The sequence below is a fragment of the Pollachius pollachius genome, assembly GCF_949987615.1.
Source record: "Pollachius pollachius genome assembly, chromosome: 4".
Taxonomy (NCBI): domain Eukaryota; kingdom Metazoa; phylum Chordata; class Actinopteri; order Gadiformes; family Gadidae; genus Pollachius; species Pollachius pollachius.
In genome coordinates this window covers 9,643,358-9,661,954 of record NC_136937.1, presented here as the reverse complement: position 1 = coordinate 9,661,954, position 18,597 = coordinate 9,643,358, and the positions used below count along the sequence as shown (strand labels likewise).

General features: G+C 41.7%; 1 protein-coding gene across 1 annotated transcript; it reads right to left on the bottom strand.

Moving 5' to 3' along the window:
* Positions 1–364: 364 nt before the first annotated feature.
* slc27a6 (solute carrier family 27 member 6) lies at positions 365–17,526 on the bottom strand. The gene is made up of 10 exons (XM_079734602.1): positions 16,887–17,526; positions 15,591–15,803; positions 14,270–14,428; positions 12,721–12,845; positions 11,168–11,362; positions 5,060–5,150; positions 4,143–4,341; positions 3,491–3,588; positions 3,072–3,202; positions 365–2,489 (listed from the first exon to the last, which is right to left on the bottom strand). The coding sequence occupies exons 1-10, from the start codon at positions 17,371–17,373 to the stop codon at positions 2,313–2,315; spliced, it is 1,875 nt and encodes a 624-aa protein (XP_079590728.1). The 5' UTR covers positions 17,374–17,526; the 3' UTR covers positions 365–2,312.
* Positions 17,527–18,597: the final 1,071 nt, after the last annotated feature.

Sequence of the window (18,597 nt, the reverse complement as noted above, 5' to 3'; positions counted from 1 at the left end):
GCTCTTGTGTGAAGTAAACACTTTCTGGTAAGATATGTGACTTTTTTACAGCGAAAATGCAGGGATTATGAAATCATGCAAGCCCCGCATATTTTGCGAGGAAATCTGCAATTTATGCGGTGAAGGTGCGGCATATTTAAAAAAAAAAATGCGGCCCCCGCATGAATATGTGGACTTTGGCTGATTATGCGATCACATATTTTCGTTTTTCTGGAGGGACTGGACTACAGTTCACTACAACAAACCGTTAACATTTTTGAACCAACATTTATTTATTTCAACATTTAGTTTTGCCAGACGTGTGCCAACCCCTTGGACGAATACTAGTATTTTGAGTACTTTACCGGTAAAACGATCCACCTTCAGTTCTGCAAACGATATAGGCCTACTTTTAAAACCCAACACGCTCTCCTATCAATGTGGTCTGTGAAGACTCGTGGTTGAAGGTGAAGTGCAGCGGTAGAGCGGTTGTTTTATCTCGCACCTTAGAAGACAGCAGTCAGTGGAAAGTTTAGAACGTAGTCTCCTACCAGCAATAGATATCTGCAACGAGCAAAACCACATTCACGTTATATGACAAGGTGGGAATGTAGCAATATAATAACAAGGAAAAAACGATGTTTAAAATATAGTACTATAAAAGTTTTTAATTGTCACCTTCTGAGAGTAAATTACAGTGTTTTTTCAAAACATTCTCACAAAGAAATTACAAAATGGTGTTTAAACCGTGTGTAATAAATTGATATTCTTTTTACAATGATAGCCAAACATGATTTACATTCGATTTTCAAGTTGGGCTATCCATTCCTTCATACTTTTTACATATCGTCATGCTTTATTTGTGTACACATTATCACCTTCAACATGGCTTATTCAACATAGACACACCATTACCCTCTGACATACCAAACATAGAGCTCTCAATTAAATACGTTCTTTCAGTCTTAATGTAATTCAAGTGCATCATTACAATCCCCTCAATATTAGAAGATCCAAAAAGAACAGTATTCACGGTTAAAACTATGAAAACTGTATGAAAAATTAGTATATATGAAGTATTAACGAGAAAAGCTAGTCCTGAGTGGTGATGCTATAAGAAGCATAGCGTTTACTGTGGATGTTTTCTGGCTTGCACAGTGTAGTTGTTAATTACATTCAACTCTCGGATACAAACATTTCCTACACCTTATTGTTTTTCAATTTGGTCTAAAGAATACACAAGTTGAGCTTTAAGCAGCCTAATTTCTTTTTTCAAATGCATAGAATGAACTAGGCTATCTGACAAAGGTGTCGACAGAGAGACAAGTGCTAATGTGTTAAATATGGGAAGTCTTCAATGTAGGCCTCATATCTTCAAAACCGGTGTTCCTACTGTGCTGAACTGTACCCCTGCCGACATAATTAATTTGTATCTTAAATGCACATATTTTATTTTTCATGGTGAGGGAAAATAGCTCAACTTCACTTCTGCTTGACCAACGAAAGTCCCAGTCCTCTCGGGTTTACGACAGCACTTGTATCAAAGACTATAGACAGCATAGCTACAATGCGGCTGAGCCAACCAACCTTGCTCAAACATTCAGGTGCAAAGTAACACATATCTTGCACTTTGTTTGTGGAGGGTTTAGGCGTGGTGGTCGGCAGACAAGACAGAGCTTTTGGTCCTTCGTTCTATCGTTCAAACCAACAACAATAGTTAAGACACAGTTAATGTCCTCCTTCATACTTATTTTGTTCTATCATCATTGTCAAGTAAACTGAAGTCTGCCATGTAAGGCTGAAACTGATCAACCGCTTTACTTATTTAATATCGTGCTATAAATGAATCACATTCAATTTTAGTAGTGTTTTCACAACATAGAGCACAAAACTGCAGAATGTTGGGTTGCATCCCAGGTTTAATGTTTAATCACTATATCATTTTTGAATGATATAATTTTAGCATGTATGCCTCAACCTCATGTGTGACCATAAGAAATGTAATATTCTTGATGGTCACAGAGAGGAATATTGTTGTGACTATCATCTCAATGGTTCCAACTAGGATTCAGGTAAATATAGTATTCTGAGAAATCAGGTTTCATCTGAAAAAACAAGGATGGGACCAGTATAAATACTTGCGTTATAATTCTTAAGTGCAGAACGGAGGTGTCCATGATGTTAAACAACAATGCGCTTAACGTCGGTGTGATTGTCAGGTTGCTTGTACCGCAGAGAACACAATCGCATTTCGTCGTGAAAAATGTACACTTTGTTTCCATTACTTCTGTGGAACCCATGGCGACGGAGACGGTTCAGCCATAGCAAGGGCTCTAGAGCTTCTGTTCCCCTGCCAAGATGCTCTGGTAGACATTGTCTGTGAGCGGGACGTAGCTCTTCTGTACATAGTCCACGACATAGAGGGGCTCCGAGATGGTGGACGGGTTGAAGCCACTCTGTACCAGTTGGAACTTTTGCTGCTTAAACGTTCCGGTGATTTCAATGAATTCCTGAAATGTGAAAAAATGTGTAGAATGTCAATCAACCCAGAAGAGGAGAATGCTGAAAAGAATGGTTTTGACAGTCGCGTTGAGTTTTCGGTTCATCTCTGTTGGAATATCTGGTTTCAACACAAGAACTCAGTTAGAAATAGAGATCAGTTGGTGATTGACAAACCCTGTCTTCATGGTCATTGTCCAGACAACATAAATGGGATTTTCTTCAGGGTTCAATGTTTTGTTTTCTGTTTAGAATGTATTATAGCAAGGCTTTACCTTTCTAATTAGTCTCAAACACGTTTAATGATCAGCCGTAACCAACACATGCCTTATTGAATAAGAAGAGATCGAGGCTATCTGTGACATAACAAGAGATCCAGACTATGACTTAAGAGATCTTGACTCTCTGACTTAACAAACGTTTTTTAACCTTTAACAAATAAGAATAAAGGGCGGGCTTATCTGAATTTCCAGCTTCAGATAATCGTAACATTTCTGAGGTACATTTGAATAGTTCATATATATTTTATTTATACGAAGAGTGCTAGGCTTGGCTGTCCAGAGTCATGTCAGGTTCTACAGCCGAGGTCTTACCTGAATCCTTATGAAGACAGGTCGAGCGTAAGCTGGCAGATCTGTTACAACATGCTCGAATAAGGCCTTCCCGTCAAAATCGTGGCCCAGCCTCACTATGACAGCAGCCATCCCGGCTCTTCCCTCGTGTCCTGAAGGACAGAAAGTGAAAGATTTAAAATGGAATTTAAGCATTCCCCATGACTTGTCCTATAACTAAAACACTGAATATTTATATACATCTCCAGGCACTATGATAAAATATATGAATCCAGATGTACACATTTTCATCTTAATTTATAATATTTCGAATCTTCATTCATATTGGTACATCAATAAATAATTTACCAGCAATAAATACCACGTACACACATGTCGACCAATCCACCCTGACACATCCAGCCACCCACCCATCCATACACCGACTCATCCACACCCACCTGCGACCTCCACCCCGTACACGTTGGCTTCCTGAATGAAGCCCACCAGCCCCAGGGTCTCCGTCACCTCGGTCGTGGCCACATTCTCTCCCTTCCACCTGAAATGACCCGATAAGCTCAGGTCAGACGAGGGATTTCCAGTATGAATGGGTCTCTTTCATTATCAGACGACTACAGTACTACTAGGGACAGGAATTGGCACAAACCTCACAATGTGATATTAAAAGGTTGTTTGAGATTGTGTGCAGATACAATGTGTATTTTGTGTGGTTCGATCGATCGGGGAGCATGCCTAGTGTTTTGATTTACACACTATGCAGACCCGAGAATGAAATGAACACACCTTCTGAAATAAAAAGACTATCATCAGTTGTTTATAGTAACCACTCTAAAAGTTTGTCTTTATATTTTAGTGATTTCCTTTTTATATGGATACATTGTTTTCCTCCAAATCATTTTCAATGGAGCTGATTCGGTTTATCCGGTTCTTTTCTGGATTTGCATACGAGTAAATATGACGTGGACGAACAAAGGCAGGCCGCCCTGCAAAGACCTGTGACGTGTCTCTCAGTGCCAACCCCATTTTCCACCACATGGGGGTCTGCAGAGGTGTGGATTCGGTGTAAGATGACAGTGACGTTTCAAGCTTTACCTAAAGGTGTCCCCGACCCTGTCTTTGAAGCAGATGAAGTCCTCCTTGTCCTCAGCCATCAGGTCCCCGGTGTTGAAGTAGGCGTCCCCAGAGGAGAACACGTTCCTCAGCAGCCGTCTCTCAGTCAGCTGTTTGCTGCCGGCGTAGCCGAAGAAGGGGCTGGTGGCGCTCACCTTGGACAGCAGGAGCCCCGTCTCACCTGGGGAGGAACAAGAAAAATCAAGACCATCCATAGACAGATGGATGTGTTATTGCTCGGTGATTATGTGTGTTGGATTGGGTGTGGTGGATGTGTTGTCCACTGGTCAAGACTGATTAGACTCTGGGAAAGGGTGAGCCTGCACACCCTGTACATTGGACAATCAAGGCCCGCAAGACAAACCAGCCATCACTGCGCACACACACACACACACACACACACACAAAAGGGGAAGCTCACACCGTCGTCCCCTGCTAAATTTGGAACAGCTTGCCGAGTCTCAAATAACCAGATTATTACAACATCTACCTGGTTGCAGGGAGTCGGAGGAGCCCAGAAAAGCCACTTAGGTGGTGTTTGATAACCACCAGTTAGGTGGGGTTAGGTGAGGAGGAACCACCACATAAGAGTATACAGATTGAACAATAATGATACATTTTATGGAGGACGGTTAGCGATTAGCATTATCGATGATAAAGATGACCAGTGAGCTTTCTGATGCTGTATGGAATACTGGTTTCCAGTTCCATAGATGTAATGCTATGTGGGGGGGCATAAATATGGGCCTTCTAAAGCCCTTTGAGACCGTCACTGGGATTATGGATTATGCAAATATAATGTACTTGACTTGATTGTGTGCTTGATTCCTGAATCAGAATTGAATTATGTGTGTACCTGTACTGAGATTCTTTTGATAGTTTAAGCCGGCGTCACCTACCCTTTTTTACTCGCTGACAAAAGCCGCGGGCATCCTTCACAGGCTCCTCTCTCACCATGTCGTACTTCACCAGATCGTACTTGAAAAGGAGCTGCGAGCATAAGAAAAATAAAATATGATATTTAGTAAATCATTTGGTTCAGATTGCACTTGGCAGGGGAATGGATAATTAGTGAAAATGCTCCACACCTTAATTTCCACAGTCAACCGCTCTTTAGAGCCATTGAATTGGTCCATGTTGATTGCAAATAATTTTTTTGGTGGGGGAGGGGGGATTCATATGACTTTAGCAGGAAATAAAATTAAAATGATAGCGGTAATATAAACACTCAATGCAAATAAAGACAAACTAATTATAAATACAGATAATGTCAAACATGCGGTTACATATATTTGCTTCTTTGTGGGTCATTGAACTTTGAGCATCTAAGCACATCTTGTCCTTGGACTAAAAGCCCAAGGTGTGCTTTGAGCGTGTGTGTAACCGTCCTGCCAGTTATAAAAAAATAAATAAATTGCATTAACAGATTAAACGTAAACACTTACATACTACTACTACTACTTTGACTCCACTGATTATGTGGCTTCTTAAGAAGTCAGTAGAGCGGTTGGATAATGCCTGCTTCGACCACAAAGTATATTAACTTAACTAATCTGTGTTCAGGTCATCAAACCTCACTATCTAAATAACCAGCCTTTCAATTGAATTATTAGTGGTGATGATTTAAGATTATTTTTATTTGTTTATTTTTAAACAGTTACATTTATTTAAAGCTAGGGTAAGCAATTTGGAGGAACTGGACAGATTAAGCTAGAGATTTGAAAGAGTCCAGCTGAAGAAATCCCTCCCCCTTCAGCCTCCCCCAAAGCCTCTCAGCCAAAACACATGGTTAGCCAGCTAGCTTAAGTAGTAGTAGTATGTCTGCCTAGCCTTGTGTAATAGTAGTATGTCTGCCTAGCCTTGTGTACGATTCTGCCGGGTAGGCAGGTAGACTGACAGGTAAGCCAACCAACCAATCACTTCAGTTTGGCCCAAAATCAATCATTGGACTGGCTTAATTACATTTTTTTGCGCATTTGATTTATTGATTCCTTTCGGAATGTCAAGATAAAGCAAATTATAAAGAAATGCTTCTAAAATAAATTGCCTAACATACATTAAAAACAGCAAACTCATATCTATAAAGCCTGGATCTCTGAATTGTGACCACATAATTACCAGACTTGATCAAAACCATACCAGCACTACATTATAAGAAAAAATGCTCATGGGAAGGCGAACAATCTCAAGCAAGAGAGATCTAAATTGAATACCCATTTTGTATTTGCGAAGAATCTCAAGTGAATGGTCAAGGCCCTGGTACCGTAAAATATACTGGATCCCTTTGTGTATGGGTACAGAGAGAGACTGTATGTGTTGACTTAACTGTAGATGTGGACTTGGCTGTTGTGGATTGGGCATTAAGGGGCACCTGGGAGTTTAGTGCAGCTGTTCTTAAAAGGCATGCTGGACTGGGGATAACCCAACACACCGTCCACCGAGGGAACATTGAGCACACCTCCTGTTGGGCAATGTTGTCTGACTGGGATATGTAGGGCTAAGTGCAGCTTGAACTGAGGTTATGTGAAGACATGGTCAAGGTCTGCTGGGACTTTTGGGGCAATAGAACACATTGGCCTTATAAAGATTGTGGACTTTATAAAGGACTGTGACCTCAGTCAGTGGAGGGAGGCGAGAGAGGGGGGAGTTAAAAGAGGTCATGGAGATTTAACACTTTGCCTGGTACCACTTTACAATAAGGGTTGTAACAAATCGCCCCCAAAGGGATTAATAAAGTTGTTTTGAATGAGATGTTCACTAGGCTAATGTTGGTTATATTAACTAAGGTAGTAATTTATACATTAAAACAATTTATTATTTTTTAATTTATTTATTAGTGTTAGGGTTAACCTTAACCAAATCTCCTATGCTAATGCTATACACTAATGCTTATTACTGCATTTACTGTTAATTAAGGGTTGATAAATGTACCCTTATTGTAACCCTTTTCCTCTCAAAGTTTAAACTAAAAGGTCAGCATAGAAACAGTGAAGCTGGCAGCAGCCAAACCTCACCTTCATGGTTGTGGTAAGTAATGCATGAGACCTTGGTCTTTCAGCGACTATTAGAATCAACATTAGATATAATATAAGGACATTGCATATGGAATTGAGTGAGGCAATGGGAGCGAAGAAGACAGGTGCAAGTCACAAAGGCTTGCATCCGGGACAGAAAAATGCTGATGGACGACATGGGCAACCTAAACTGTAAACAGATTTTGACCATGGGGTTGAGCCTGTTCAACTAGTTTAAAAGTCAGGTTTACTTCTGAGGAAACCCTAAATCCACTATCTTTAGTTGTCCATCAATGGTTAGTTAAATTCAGACTCCATCCATCGGATACTTCATTTGGCATGGAAAAAATAATCATGAGTCATAATAGTGAAAAGCAATTTTCTCTTTGAGAGGGAATTAGTTCGGTCGGATGTTCTGAACAGAAGGCTGACGCACTGTATGGCCGTGCACCCCCCCAGATGCACACCATTCAGTAGTATCTGCAAGCCAAAATGCCCACTTTTTCCTTAGGATGGTGAAGCCATGACCCACGCTACTCTGCCTCTTATTGGCTAATACTCGCTGCCTTTACTGATTAGATTGGTTAACTGTAGGCATGACGACGAATGAGCCAATCGGAGGGAGAGAACGGCGGGTCATGCCGAGGTAAATATTGCGAAAGACAAATTTACTTTTACAAGTTTACTTTAAATGATTTGCTATAATAATCCGGTAAAATTAAGCGAGCTGTCCAAACAAAAATTTCATTTGACAATTTCAAACGTCCTCGCGAATCAATATCAGCCAGCAGTTCAGCTAATGTTAGCGATGCTACACCGGTACAGTTAACCTCGACGCCCGCTCTGCCCCCCACCCCCGTCGGAGAGGATGCTGTCAGTGAAGGAGATGCTGCCTCTCCGCCCACAGCCAAAGATGCCGGTACAACTTCGGATGAAGACGTCAACTACGATAGGTGGGCGTGGGCCCTTTCTTTTTTATTGCTGGACCTTGTAAATTATGTTAATAACATATCAGGGCTCGACAGTCAAGGATATAGCTACAGCTACTTCATGTGTAAGTTTCATGAAGACAGCATCCATGTCACCTCCAGGGCTCCATTGTAATTGACTGTTTGGGGGGGGGGGGGGAATAATAAATAAAACGAAAGGGATTATGCAACTTCACACTTTCGAATGGGTTGTGGTCATTGTTTCCCTTGTTACATTTATAGCCTATTATGCAATCACTTTAGTTATTTTATAACCTGTAATTCAATCACTTTTGTTGTTTTTCTGTAGACATTAATAATGACTGGCCGGACTTGTGGACTGCCAAACAAAAAGAAGATTTTAAATCCAAGAACCCCTGGTTGGGATCCAAAAACAAAAAAATGTGTAACTTCTGAAACAGTGGACACAGAGAAATATTGTGTGTGTGTGTCTGTGTCTGTGTGTCTGTGTCTGTGTCTGTGTCTGTGTGTGTGTGTGTGTGTGTGTGTGTGTGTGTGTGTGTGTGTGTGTGTGTGTGTGTGTGTGTGTGCTTGGATGTATGTGGAAGAAATGGACCATGCACACATACAGCTGTGGATAAAGTACTTCAAGTTATCTCAGGACACTTTTCAAATAGAGAAGGTCTAGACCGAACTCCTTCTAACATTTACAGAGACCCAACAGTACCACCATGAGCAAGCAATTGGCGACAGGGGCAAGGAAAAACTGCCTTTTAAGAGGCAGAAACCTAGGATGGATCCTTCGGCTCTAGGTGAGTGGGAGAGAGAGAGAGAGAGAGAGAGAGATAGACAGTTGCACAGCAACGACACTAGCAACAACTACACTAATAGTAGATGATGACGATGACAACAGCAACGATGGGGGACAAAAAGCAGTGACAATAGTAACTGTAGTAATAAATTTTTGTACTGTCTGTATGTATTTTCGCATTGTTTGTTTATGCTTCACAGGATGTCCGGTCTGTAGAAGTGTGAACTCCATTGGGATCAACAAGGAGCAAGGTGTATCACTCTCAAGAGAATGGATGAATTTTGAAATTCAAGTGTCTGGCCAGGGAAGTAGAACAACAAGTCTGTCTGCCTTGAGAAATAAGGTGAGGAAACATGCTTTGTCCAAGGCCCACACTCAGGCAGTGAACGTGGCAGAGCAACAGGACAAAGCTGCCATTGAGAATGCAATGGAGGCTATGACTGAGTCCTACATGAAGGAAACTGAAGCTGTGTTTCGAACAGCCTACCATATTGCCAAAAACAACCGACCCTTTTCTGACCATGAGAGCCTCATCGAGCTGCAGGAACTGAATGGTCTGAAAATGGGCACAATACTTCATTCACGTTACAGTGCAACACAAATAATACAACATGTTGCCAGTGAGATGCAGAGCAAAATCGTCATTAGTAACATTATAGCATCATCCAGTAAGTTGGCTGTCCTAATTGACGAGGCATCTTCTTTAAGTCACAAAGCTGTCATGACAGTTTCAATTAAAGCATCAATTCAAGAAGAAAGCCCTGAGTTCATGTTCATTGAACTTGTTTAACTGGAAAATCAGAGAGCAGATGGCATAGAACAGGCGTTACTCACCTGTTTAACTAATGCTGGCTTTACAGAAGAGTGGCTACATGAAAACTGGGTAACATTCGTATCTGATGGAGCCAGTGTCATGTTAGGAAAGAAGTCAGGAGTAGCAACCAGGCTGACCTCGAGATTCCCAAAGCTTTTTGTATGGCACTGTATGAACCATAGACTTGAACTCGCTGTGTCAGATGCAGTTGTTTAAATAAATGTTCAAAAAATTACTGAAAAACCATGTTTGCCTCATCTATATTTTACATTCATGCAGGCTGCCTGTGTGACCAGTAATACCTACAAACTGCTCCTGATCAAGTCATGTTAATTTTATAATAGTGGCACACTCTGGCCCATGCTATGTGTTGCAAATCAGCTGTTCAAAGACACAGTTTACAAAAGAAATTACTGACTTGCCAAGTGAGAGAATAGGTGTCATTCCAGGAATAAGGAATAGTTCACTCAAAATGCATAGTTGTCTCTCACTAGTCTGTGGGCCAGTATTGGTTTAATAATTTCATAATCCTTCCTCCCTGAGATCAAGCAGCAGAAATTATGTGACAATGAGCAAATACTACTGACGGGTTTTTGGGTAAACTAAATAGAGTAGTCTCACATGTCACGGTTTCTAAAGCAGGGCGTTTTTCTGGGCTGCGTTAAAAAAGGGCAAAAATTTAGAGTATACCCACTTCTCCAGGGACCACTACACCACTGGTATACTTGTTTCTAAAAAATGAATATTTATTTCATTAATAAAACCTTCCTGTTTCCCACCTTTAAATGTCTGACCTTGTGAACTTCTACAAACTATCATCAAAAATATCAGTAGTACACTGGTGTTTTGTCTAACAGACACTTTCATGTATGTTCAAGTGTAGCAAAAGGGTCCTGAACAGTACCTGAGATGTACCTGTACAGGGGTACAAGAGATCTATCTCAACAACGTGTAACAGGTGTACCTGTCCCGGTTAACCAGACCAGGGGTTCACAAACAGGTCGACCCGAACAGGTACACTTGAGCTATACCAGGTGTCCAGGTGAACTTGGGACAGGTATATCTAAGGGTAACGTGAGATGTTCCTGAACAGGTGTACCATCTGACCTGCTGTACCAGAACACATGTAACTGAAAAAATGTTACTGAGACTTACCACCCGAACAGGTGAAGATGTCCAGGTGAACCCAAACAAATGTACCTGAACAATACCACCTGAACAGGTGAGGCTTTCCAGGTGTTCCAGTTGCCGCCAAACACATGCACCTGAACAGGTTTTACTGAGATATACCACCCTCACAGGTGAAGATGTCCAGGTGTACCAAGTGAACCTGAACAGGTGTTTCTGAGCTACACCACCTGGACAGGTGTTTCTGAGCTACACCACCTGGACAGGTGTTTCTGAGCTACACCACCTGGACAGGTGTCCCGTATCCTCACCTTGTAGAAGAAGTTGGAGCGGCCCACGACCCCGAGCTTGCCGATGTGGTTCATGAAGCAGAGGTTCCCCTCGGTGGAGCCGTACAGCTCACACATGCGAACCTCCCCGAAGCGGGCGTGGAAGTCCCGCCACACGTCGGGCCGCAGCCCGTTCCCCACGCCCATCCGCACCTTGTGGACCCTCTCGCCCTCGGCCTGAGAGAGAGAGAGAGAGAGAGAGAGAGAGGGAGAGAGAGAGAGAGAGAGACACAGACAGACAGACAGAGAGACAGAAGGGGACAGAGACAGAGAGAGCGAGACACAAACAGAGAGCGAAACAGAGGGAGAGACCGATCCCATTAGTATAATAAATCTATGGATAATGCGTCTTTCATTGGGGCTACCTCAGAGCATATTGGTAAAAAATAAACAACTAAGAAAAAAAAGAACTCAGGAAAAATGGGAATGCATATGAAATATAACGCGGTAATGTCATTACCACTTAACATAAGATCTTTTTTTATTGTGTGTGTGTGTGTGTGTGTGTGTGTGTGTGTGTGTGTGTGTGTGTGTGTGTGTGCGTGTGAAATGCCACTCGTACACAAGGGTGTGAACATAGCCACAAGGCTACAGTGAATGAGTCTCAACAAAGATGCCTTTCAGTAGGGACCAAAACATACCACCCCCCCCCACACACACACACACACACACACACACACACACACACACACACACACACACACACACACACACACGTTCATGTTTATGATTTGATGCTAGGTATTCCAAAGAGGAATAGAAATATGTCAACAAATATGCGATATATAACAGCCATAAAGGGCTGCACAAATAAACTGCAGCGAAAACAAGAAGTGTGTTCTTCTGGTTATCCATCTGCTGTAGTGGAGAACATAAAGTACACATTGCATTGGGTCATTTAGCTCTTATACTGATGCTCACACGAGCACGCACAAACAAAGACCGTTTGTACAAGATCGCGTAGGCACTCCGGTGCCTCATCGTAGTGTTTTTGAACGTTGGACACATTAGACAAGAGCTCAGTGCGCACATTAGGGGAGCACTCGTCTTTGGGAGTTACTGTCCCTTTAAGTGCGCACAAGTATCTTTAATATGTCGGGTGGTTCCCCTATTAGTGTAGAGGTCGGTGGCCCGGCCAGCCTCTCAGGCCTTCTGAATCAGTGAGAGGGTAACCAAGGGGAAACGGGGACAAAGGCGACTTTGAGATCAGCGAGTGTGCGTGGCGTGTGCGTGCGTGTGTGTGTGTGTGTCTTCAGTGGGAGGGTAGATGACAGGGCCAATACAAGGACTCTAGTTGTCTTCTCACCACGGAAAACGGTTTTGTACAATGTTATTGGAATTTTTAATTGTGAGGGAAAATCCATGATGGTCAGAGATTGCAATGAAGTGGCTGTGATAGAATGTTCTCATCTGTCTTGCGTAGTAAAATGTTCCTTCTTTTTTTTTTTTACAGGTGTGAGAGTGAGATGTGACCTGAAGATTAGAAACTATAAAAAAAACCTATACTATGGAGATATTGTTAAACAGGGCAATACCTTGGGCTGGTTGCAGAGGTACCGGCAGAGCTCGCCAATATACTGGAAGATGGTCACGTCATATTTCCTACAGTCACTCCAGAACTTGCTGGCTGAGAACTTCTTCTTCAAGATGCATGTTGCACCTAGAGCACGATGAATATGAACAGGAACATGAACTTCATTTAATAACTTAACTTGGATAGTGTCAACAGTGATGCCACAATGACACCATAAATTAGTAAACTCCATAGATAAACGTACACACTATCAGTATACAGTATATCCGGTGCAAATATAGCATGATGCAACGTACAAAGTCTAAATTTGTAGCTTGAAATGGTTAACCTTAGTATTTGAGATATTTAAAGGACATGAAGTTCAGAAAGTTAATCGTTGACAATCAAGGACTGCTGGGAAAATCACCTTTACTTTTAGTTGGCTCATTTTCAGCCAGAAAAGATACATGATAAATGAACATGAAGTTATTTTCTAAAAGAATGCCAGTCAAAGAAGGAAGACGGGTTTGGTTGGGTTGTTTGGCGTACGTGCAGATGAACACTTTGTGTTAGAACCACTAATGAAGATGATAATTGAAGTGAATATGTACACAGAGGGACAGCTCTGTTGGCCAGCCGCTCTGGAATTATTGGCTAGGTTCCCTTTCAAAAAGCCAATTGACCATTCATATGATTCAGTGCTAGGGATTTCAGCCATGGACCTTAGTGTTTCAGGATTAAGGATCACACGGTGTACATATTCTCAATAGAATCGACTCAGTGACTAAGTACAATTGAAAAGGCTTGTGGATTTGCCAAATTTACAATGAGCAGGAGCAAATATCCAATTGATGCAGGACTGATTTAGTCTAATCTGTCTAAAATTTTTTAAATCGTTGTAATTGCAATGATACCTTTTCAATGTTGAATTAGACGAAAAACTACCGATAAATATTAAATGAGCTGCACCAAACACAGGTTGTATACTTCTATAGGGCTTTTTTCTGGCCATTCAGGGTTGCATGTTCTAAACATATGGGCCATGGCAATACCTGGAAAACGCTTAATTGAAACACTTTACATAAGTGTCCTTGTTAGTGTAATTACACATGTTACTACCTGTTACAGCATGTCACATGTAATTACATTTTAGAAAAGCTTAAAGCTAACCACAATTCGATGTAACATGCGGTTTCACAACATTATTACATAATAAGTAGATAATGTCACATGTTGCCCCATTGATTATCACAAAGTACCTACTTGTGATGATTTTGAACACTCTTTAAGTGTGCCAGATTAACAAACTACCTCACATTATCTTTCTAAACCGTTAACTTAATACCAATCTGCTCCTCTCCAAGAACGTAAGCTTACTGAACCTTTGTTGAACTTTATAATACCATAATTAGATGTGTCCCATTTGGCACCTATTGCACTCCTAAACACTCCTGGAAGGAGGGATGGCTCTTCTGTGTCGCCTCTTCAGGTTTCATCCCTCTGGGCTGTGAGATCCGGAGTGTGATTAAGAAGGCCTAAACAGAGACAGTGCACTCGACTGGGTCGCCTACCCAGCTGGAGGGTTCCTCCTATCCCGATCATGGAGGCGGCGCTGTGGTACAGAGGGAGAGGTATGTACACCACGTCATCTTCCCTTCCACCAAACGCCCAGAAGCCTGCAGCAGCCTTCAACGTCTGCAAGTGGGTGATCACCGCAGCCTTGGGAAGTCCTGAGGTATTGTGGGAGATTTAAATCAATTTAATAAACATAAAAACAGGTACAACGACTTAGACATGCCACGGCACATGTACTTATTCAAACTGTTTCATAAAATCAACATTTTGTGTATGCATAATGCATATACATTATTATTTTAAAATAATAATAAATGTTTACATATTTTATATATATTAAAGTTCAAGCTTGGCTAAAGCTAATTCTGAAAACCCCTATGAATGAGACTCTTGGTTAAAACCTTTTTCTCTGGGAATTTTCACAACAACCTGTTGTTGTGAACAACAGGTTGTTCACAACAATTAAGGATCCCGATCAATAACTCTGTTATACTCTGTTATACTCTGAGGGGGAGTTGTTCCTCTGCGTTTGACCTATTTAGTAGCAGTGGGGAAAACACTGTTGTTCACTGGAGTTCCACTGGCGGTGTCTTGGTAGTGTTCCCTCGTTTTGCAAGGGAACAAAACCTCCTCTCTAACCATCCTGTGTCGGCCAGTCTCTTATACCCATCGTTGACACACATCAACATACATGACGAAACAAACGGTAGCAATATCATCAACATTGGTACTATATATATATGTACTACTGGTTGGTGTTTTTGAGAGCCTTTGACTCTGAACCACAAGCCACTCATTACTACTGAATGCGTCGTGGTAATCTGGATAGACAGGCTCATGCAATGGGACATTCCCGCTCTGGTTAGGTATGATGAAGGACTCAATCTTAAGCTTCGATCTCTACTTCCTGCTGCTCTTTATACTTTTCCTTGATGAGGATCCACTGCTGCATCCTTCTGTTGTTTACCAAACTACACTACGTGCTTCAAAATGACCAAAACAAACTAAATAAAGGTTGAATGGTAAGGTGTTATAAACATCTAACAACATAACTCAATAAAGAATATGGGGGAGAAGGATAGTCTAGTTGTTAGGGTGTTTGACGGAAAGGTTGAAAGGTTCACCTACAGGTCTACCTGTAGGATTTGTATGTGCGTGTGTGTGTGTGTGTGTGTGTGTGTGTGTGTGTGTGTGTGTGTGTGTGTGTGTGTGTGTGTGTGTGTGTGTGTGTGTGTGTGTTCTACAGAATGACTCTTCCATCTCTCTAGTATTTGGGGGATGCCTGGCTCTGCATAGGGAAGACCACCCCTCACTCACCGGTGGTCCCGGAGGTGAAGATGTACAGGATGGGGGTCTTGAGGGAGGTGGCGGCACGCAGGCTGGCTGGAACGGGCCGGTCCGAGGCACAATCGATCTGGTCTAGCAGGGTTTGGACTTGGGGGCAGCCTCCATTCTCCCTCTTCATCACCCACACATCAATGTTATCCTCGCGCAGGCTGGGTAGAATGTCATCCAGGCATGCTATCAGGTCTGGGTTGAAAGGATGAATCCCAAAAATGTCATTACATCGCATGGGTCGACAGCTTTAACTGGCTACAACAGCTACAGATTAAGCCTAACATGTTAACTAGAACTTAATTATTTCGTAGTTCCAAGTCTTTTTGCAACAAGACAAAACATGAATAAATACAAAACAAAATATAATCAAAGGCTACGATTGCAATTTTTCTAACCCTTTTTTCAATGAGACATGCATATGCACAACGGAAGACCTACTTAAGCATCTCTTAAAATGGTGTGGGTTGAAGATCTTTGGAAAATGTGGTATCACTGATTTGCAGATAGGTCATACCGCACCGAACATGAGATTTTGTGGCCTAGTTTTCACAGTTTACAGTGGACTTTCGGCCATTGAAGATCTATTGAAGTCCAAAAGGCAAACACACATTAATATTGGATGCTTTTGATCAACCAAGTAAAGTCTATTACTTGTCGACTGCCGTTTAAGTTAAATTAAGTTAGAGCTGCTTAACAGATCCCTTTTAAAATGGGGAATGTAAACTTACCTTCTACAAATTGCTCAAATAGATATTTGTTTAGGGATTATAAAATAAAATGTATAGTTATTTAAACAGTCACCTTTTTCAATTAGTATGATGTTTATGTTGGCCTACCTAGTGATAAAGACGTTTATCTATTATGATGGGCATTCGGTTCACGTAGCCTACGGCTTATGCTGTTAAGTAAACCTATTATGTGCTGATGTTAGATATCTATTTCAGGCACAGTTTAAGTAAACGGTTGCATATGACAGTAAGGAGCCTTATGTCGTCCGAACAACGATTTAAGTAGAAAAGGAATCCCAGCTATGATAATCTGAGGCAATTTCATTTTACTGTAAGCTTCAATGTTGACAATGTTATCATGCTTGATTTCTCGTTGTTATCCAACCATCTCTGACAGCGCCCTAATGCCCCGGTGTTGATAACCTTGTGAACAAAAGAAAACAAGTGGCAGTTTCCTTTGGAATGATTGTCTTTGCTGCTGGGACATAATAGTCAAGCAAAATAAACAAGACAATGGGGTATACATAAATATAAGAAAGCGTGTTACCTGCTCCCACAACAAGGGTCTTGGCCCCACAGCAGTTGAAACAATGCAGCAACGACTTTGACTTGATGTTTGTGTTCAGAAAGGCGACGGCGCATCCCAACTTGGCCAGGCCGAACCACACCGAGACAAAGTCGGGCTCGTTGCTCATGAGGAGCACCACGCAGTCCCCCTTCTTCAAGGTTCCCTGCTTCAGGAACACGTTGGCCACTCTGTTACTGCGCTCATCAATGTCTCGGTACGTGTGTACCACTCCCTCGTAAATAAGGAAAGCTTTGTCCGGGATACGCTGTGCCTGTTCCACGAACGTGTCCACCACAGTCACCACCTTGGAGGTCAGTTTGCAGAGCTCCAGTTTTATGCCGTACGTGATGATTTTCCACAAAAAGGTGACATCCTTCCAGAAGTATGGGAAAAACAGCTTCTGCAGCACATGCAGGGCAAAAAGCCCCGCGGCAACTGCTGAGAGCCACTCCTGGATGGAATACATGATGACCTCCCGGACCACTCCTCGAGATGCTTTAGGAAAAGTGAAGCGAAGTGTGAAGAGGGGCACATGAAATGTGAGGTGGCTCACAGCCCGGAATAGAAAGGTGATGCCCACATGGTAAAAGAGGCTGAGTGACAAGCGGCTTGTGTAACGTCAACCTGGTGAAAAGGGTCGCGGGTGGTGTCATGTGACTCGTTGTTGTACAACCAAAGGGGGAGGATCTTCTGGGTGATTGGGCTCGCCTTGACTTTTGAAAATACCAGAGCCCATTGAGGAAAATGCGTGTTAAACCACGCCCCTATTGTAAAGAACACGACGGACCATGTGGCCTCGGCTCTACGTTTCATAAACGAGGTTCACGACAGAGCGCTCTATAGTCTAGTCCAGGAGTTCCCAACTTTCGACTCAAGTAGTCTTTCATTTTCGTCAGGATCGCCTCATATGCAAATGGTAAAAACAAACGATGATTACATACAGATGCAGAGGGCCAACGCCCCCTTTATACATAATACTACTTACTTCAATGTCATGGTCAGGGGAAAGACAAGTTTATTTAGTTTATTTAGCAGACACACCTGAACACAAACGATCAATGGAATCCAATGGATATTTTGGAAATAATAACAATAATCTATAATACTATATTTACTGAACATTATTTATACTTTTTTAAATTATCTATATATTTTTTGTATTACTGTAAATGTTAAATTAAATCCTACGTGCCATTGCGTACCACCCTTCCTACCACATTTTTCAAAACCAAGCTCTAGTCTAAAATATGTCAAGATATAAGTTGAACGGCTGGCTATCTGATGACATGGTGGGTGGGGAGGGCGGCTGGTCTGTATGTCATTGACATCAGCATGAATAGGCTGCTATGGATTGTAATACGTAGTAGTTTTTATTTTATTTGTATTTGAATTATACACATTGTAAACCATATTCAACGACATCGTTTATTCCGACTTTCAATTATTCTGAAGGATATTTAAGGACTACTTTCGAGGATGAAAATCATGTAGACATTTTCTAATCATTTTATTTTAAGTGCTGAACTCTCTGGATGCAAATTGTAAATTCAAACAGCTCTAGCGCCATCCTTTGTCTGAATGGGGAACTACATGTGTTTAGCTTATTTGAACGATTAGGTAATATTCTTTTACATTCAAATCTCTAATTATGATGATATTCTAGATTATTAACAGATCACCCTTCCAAATT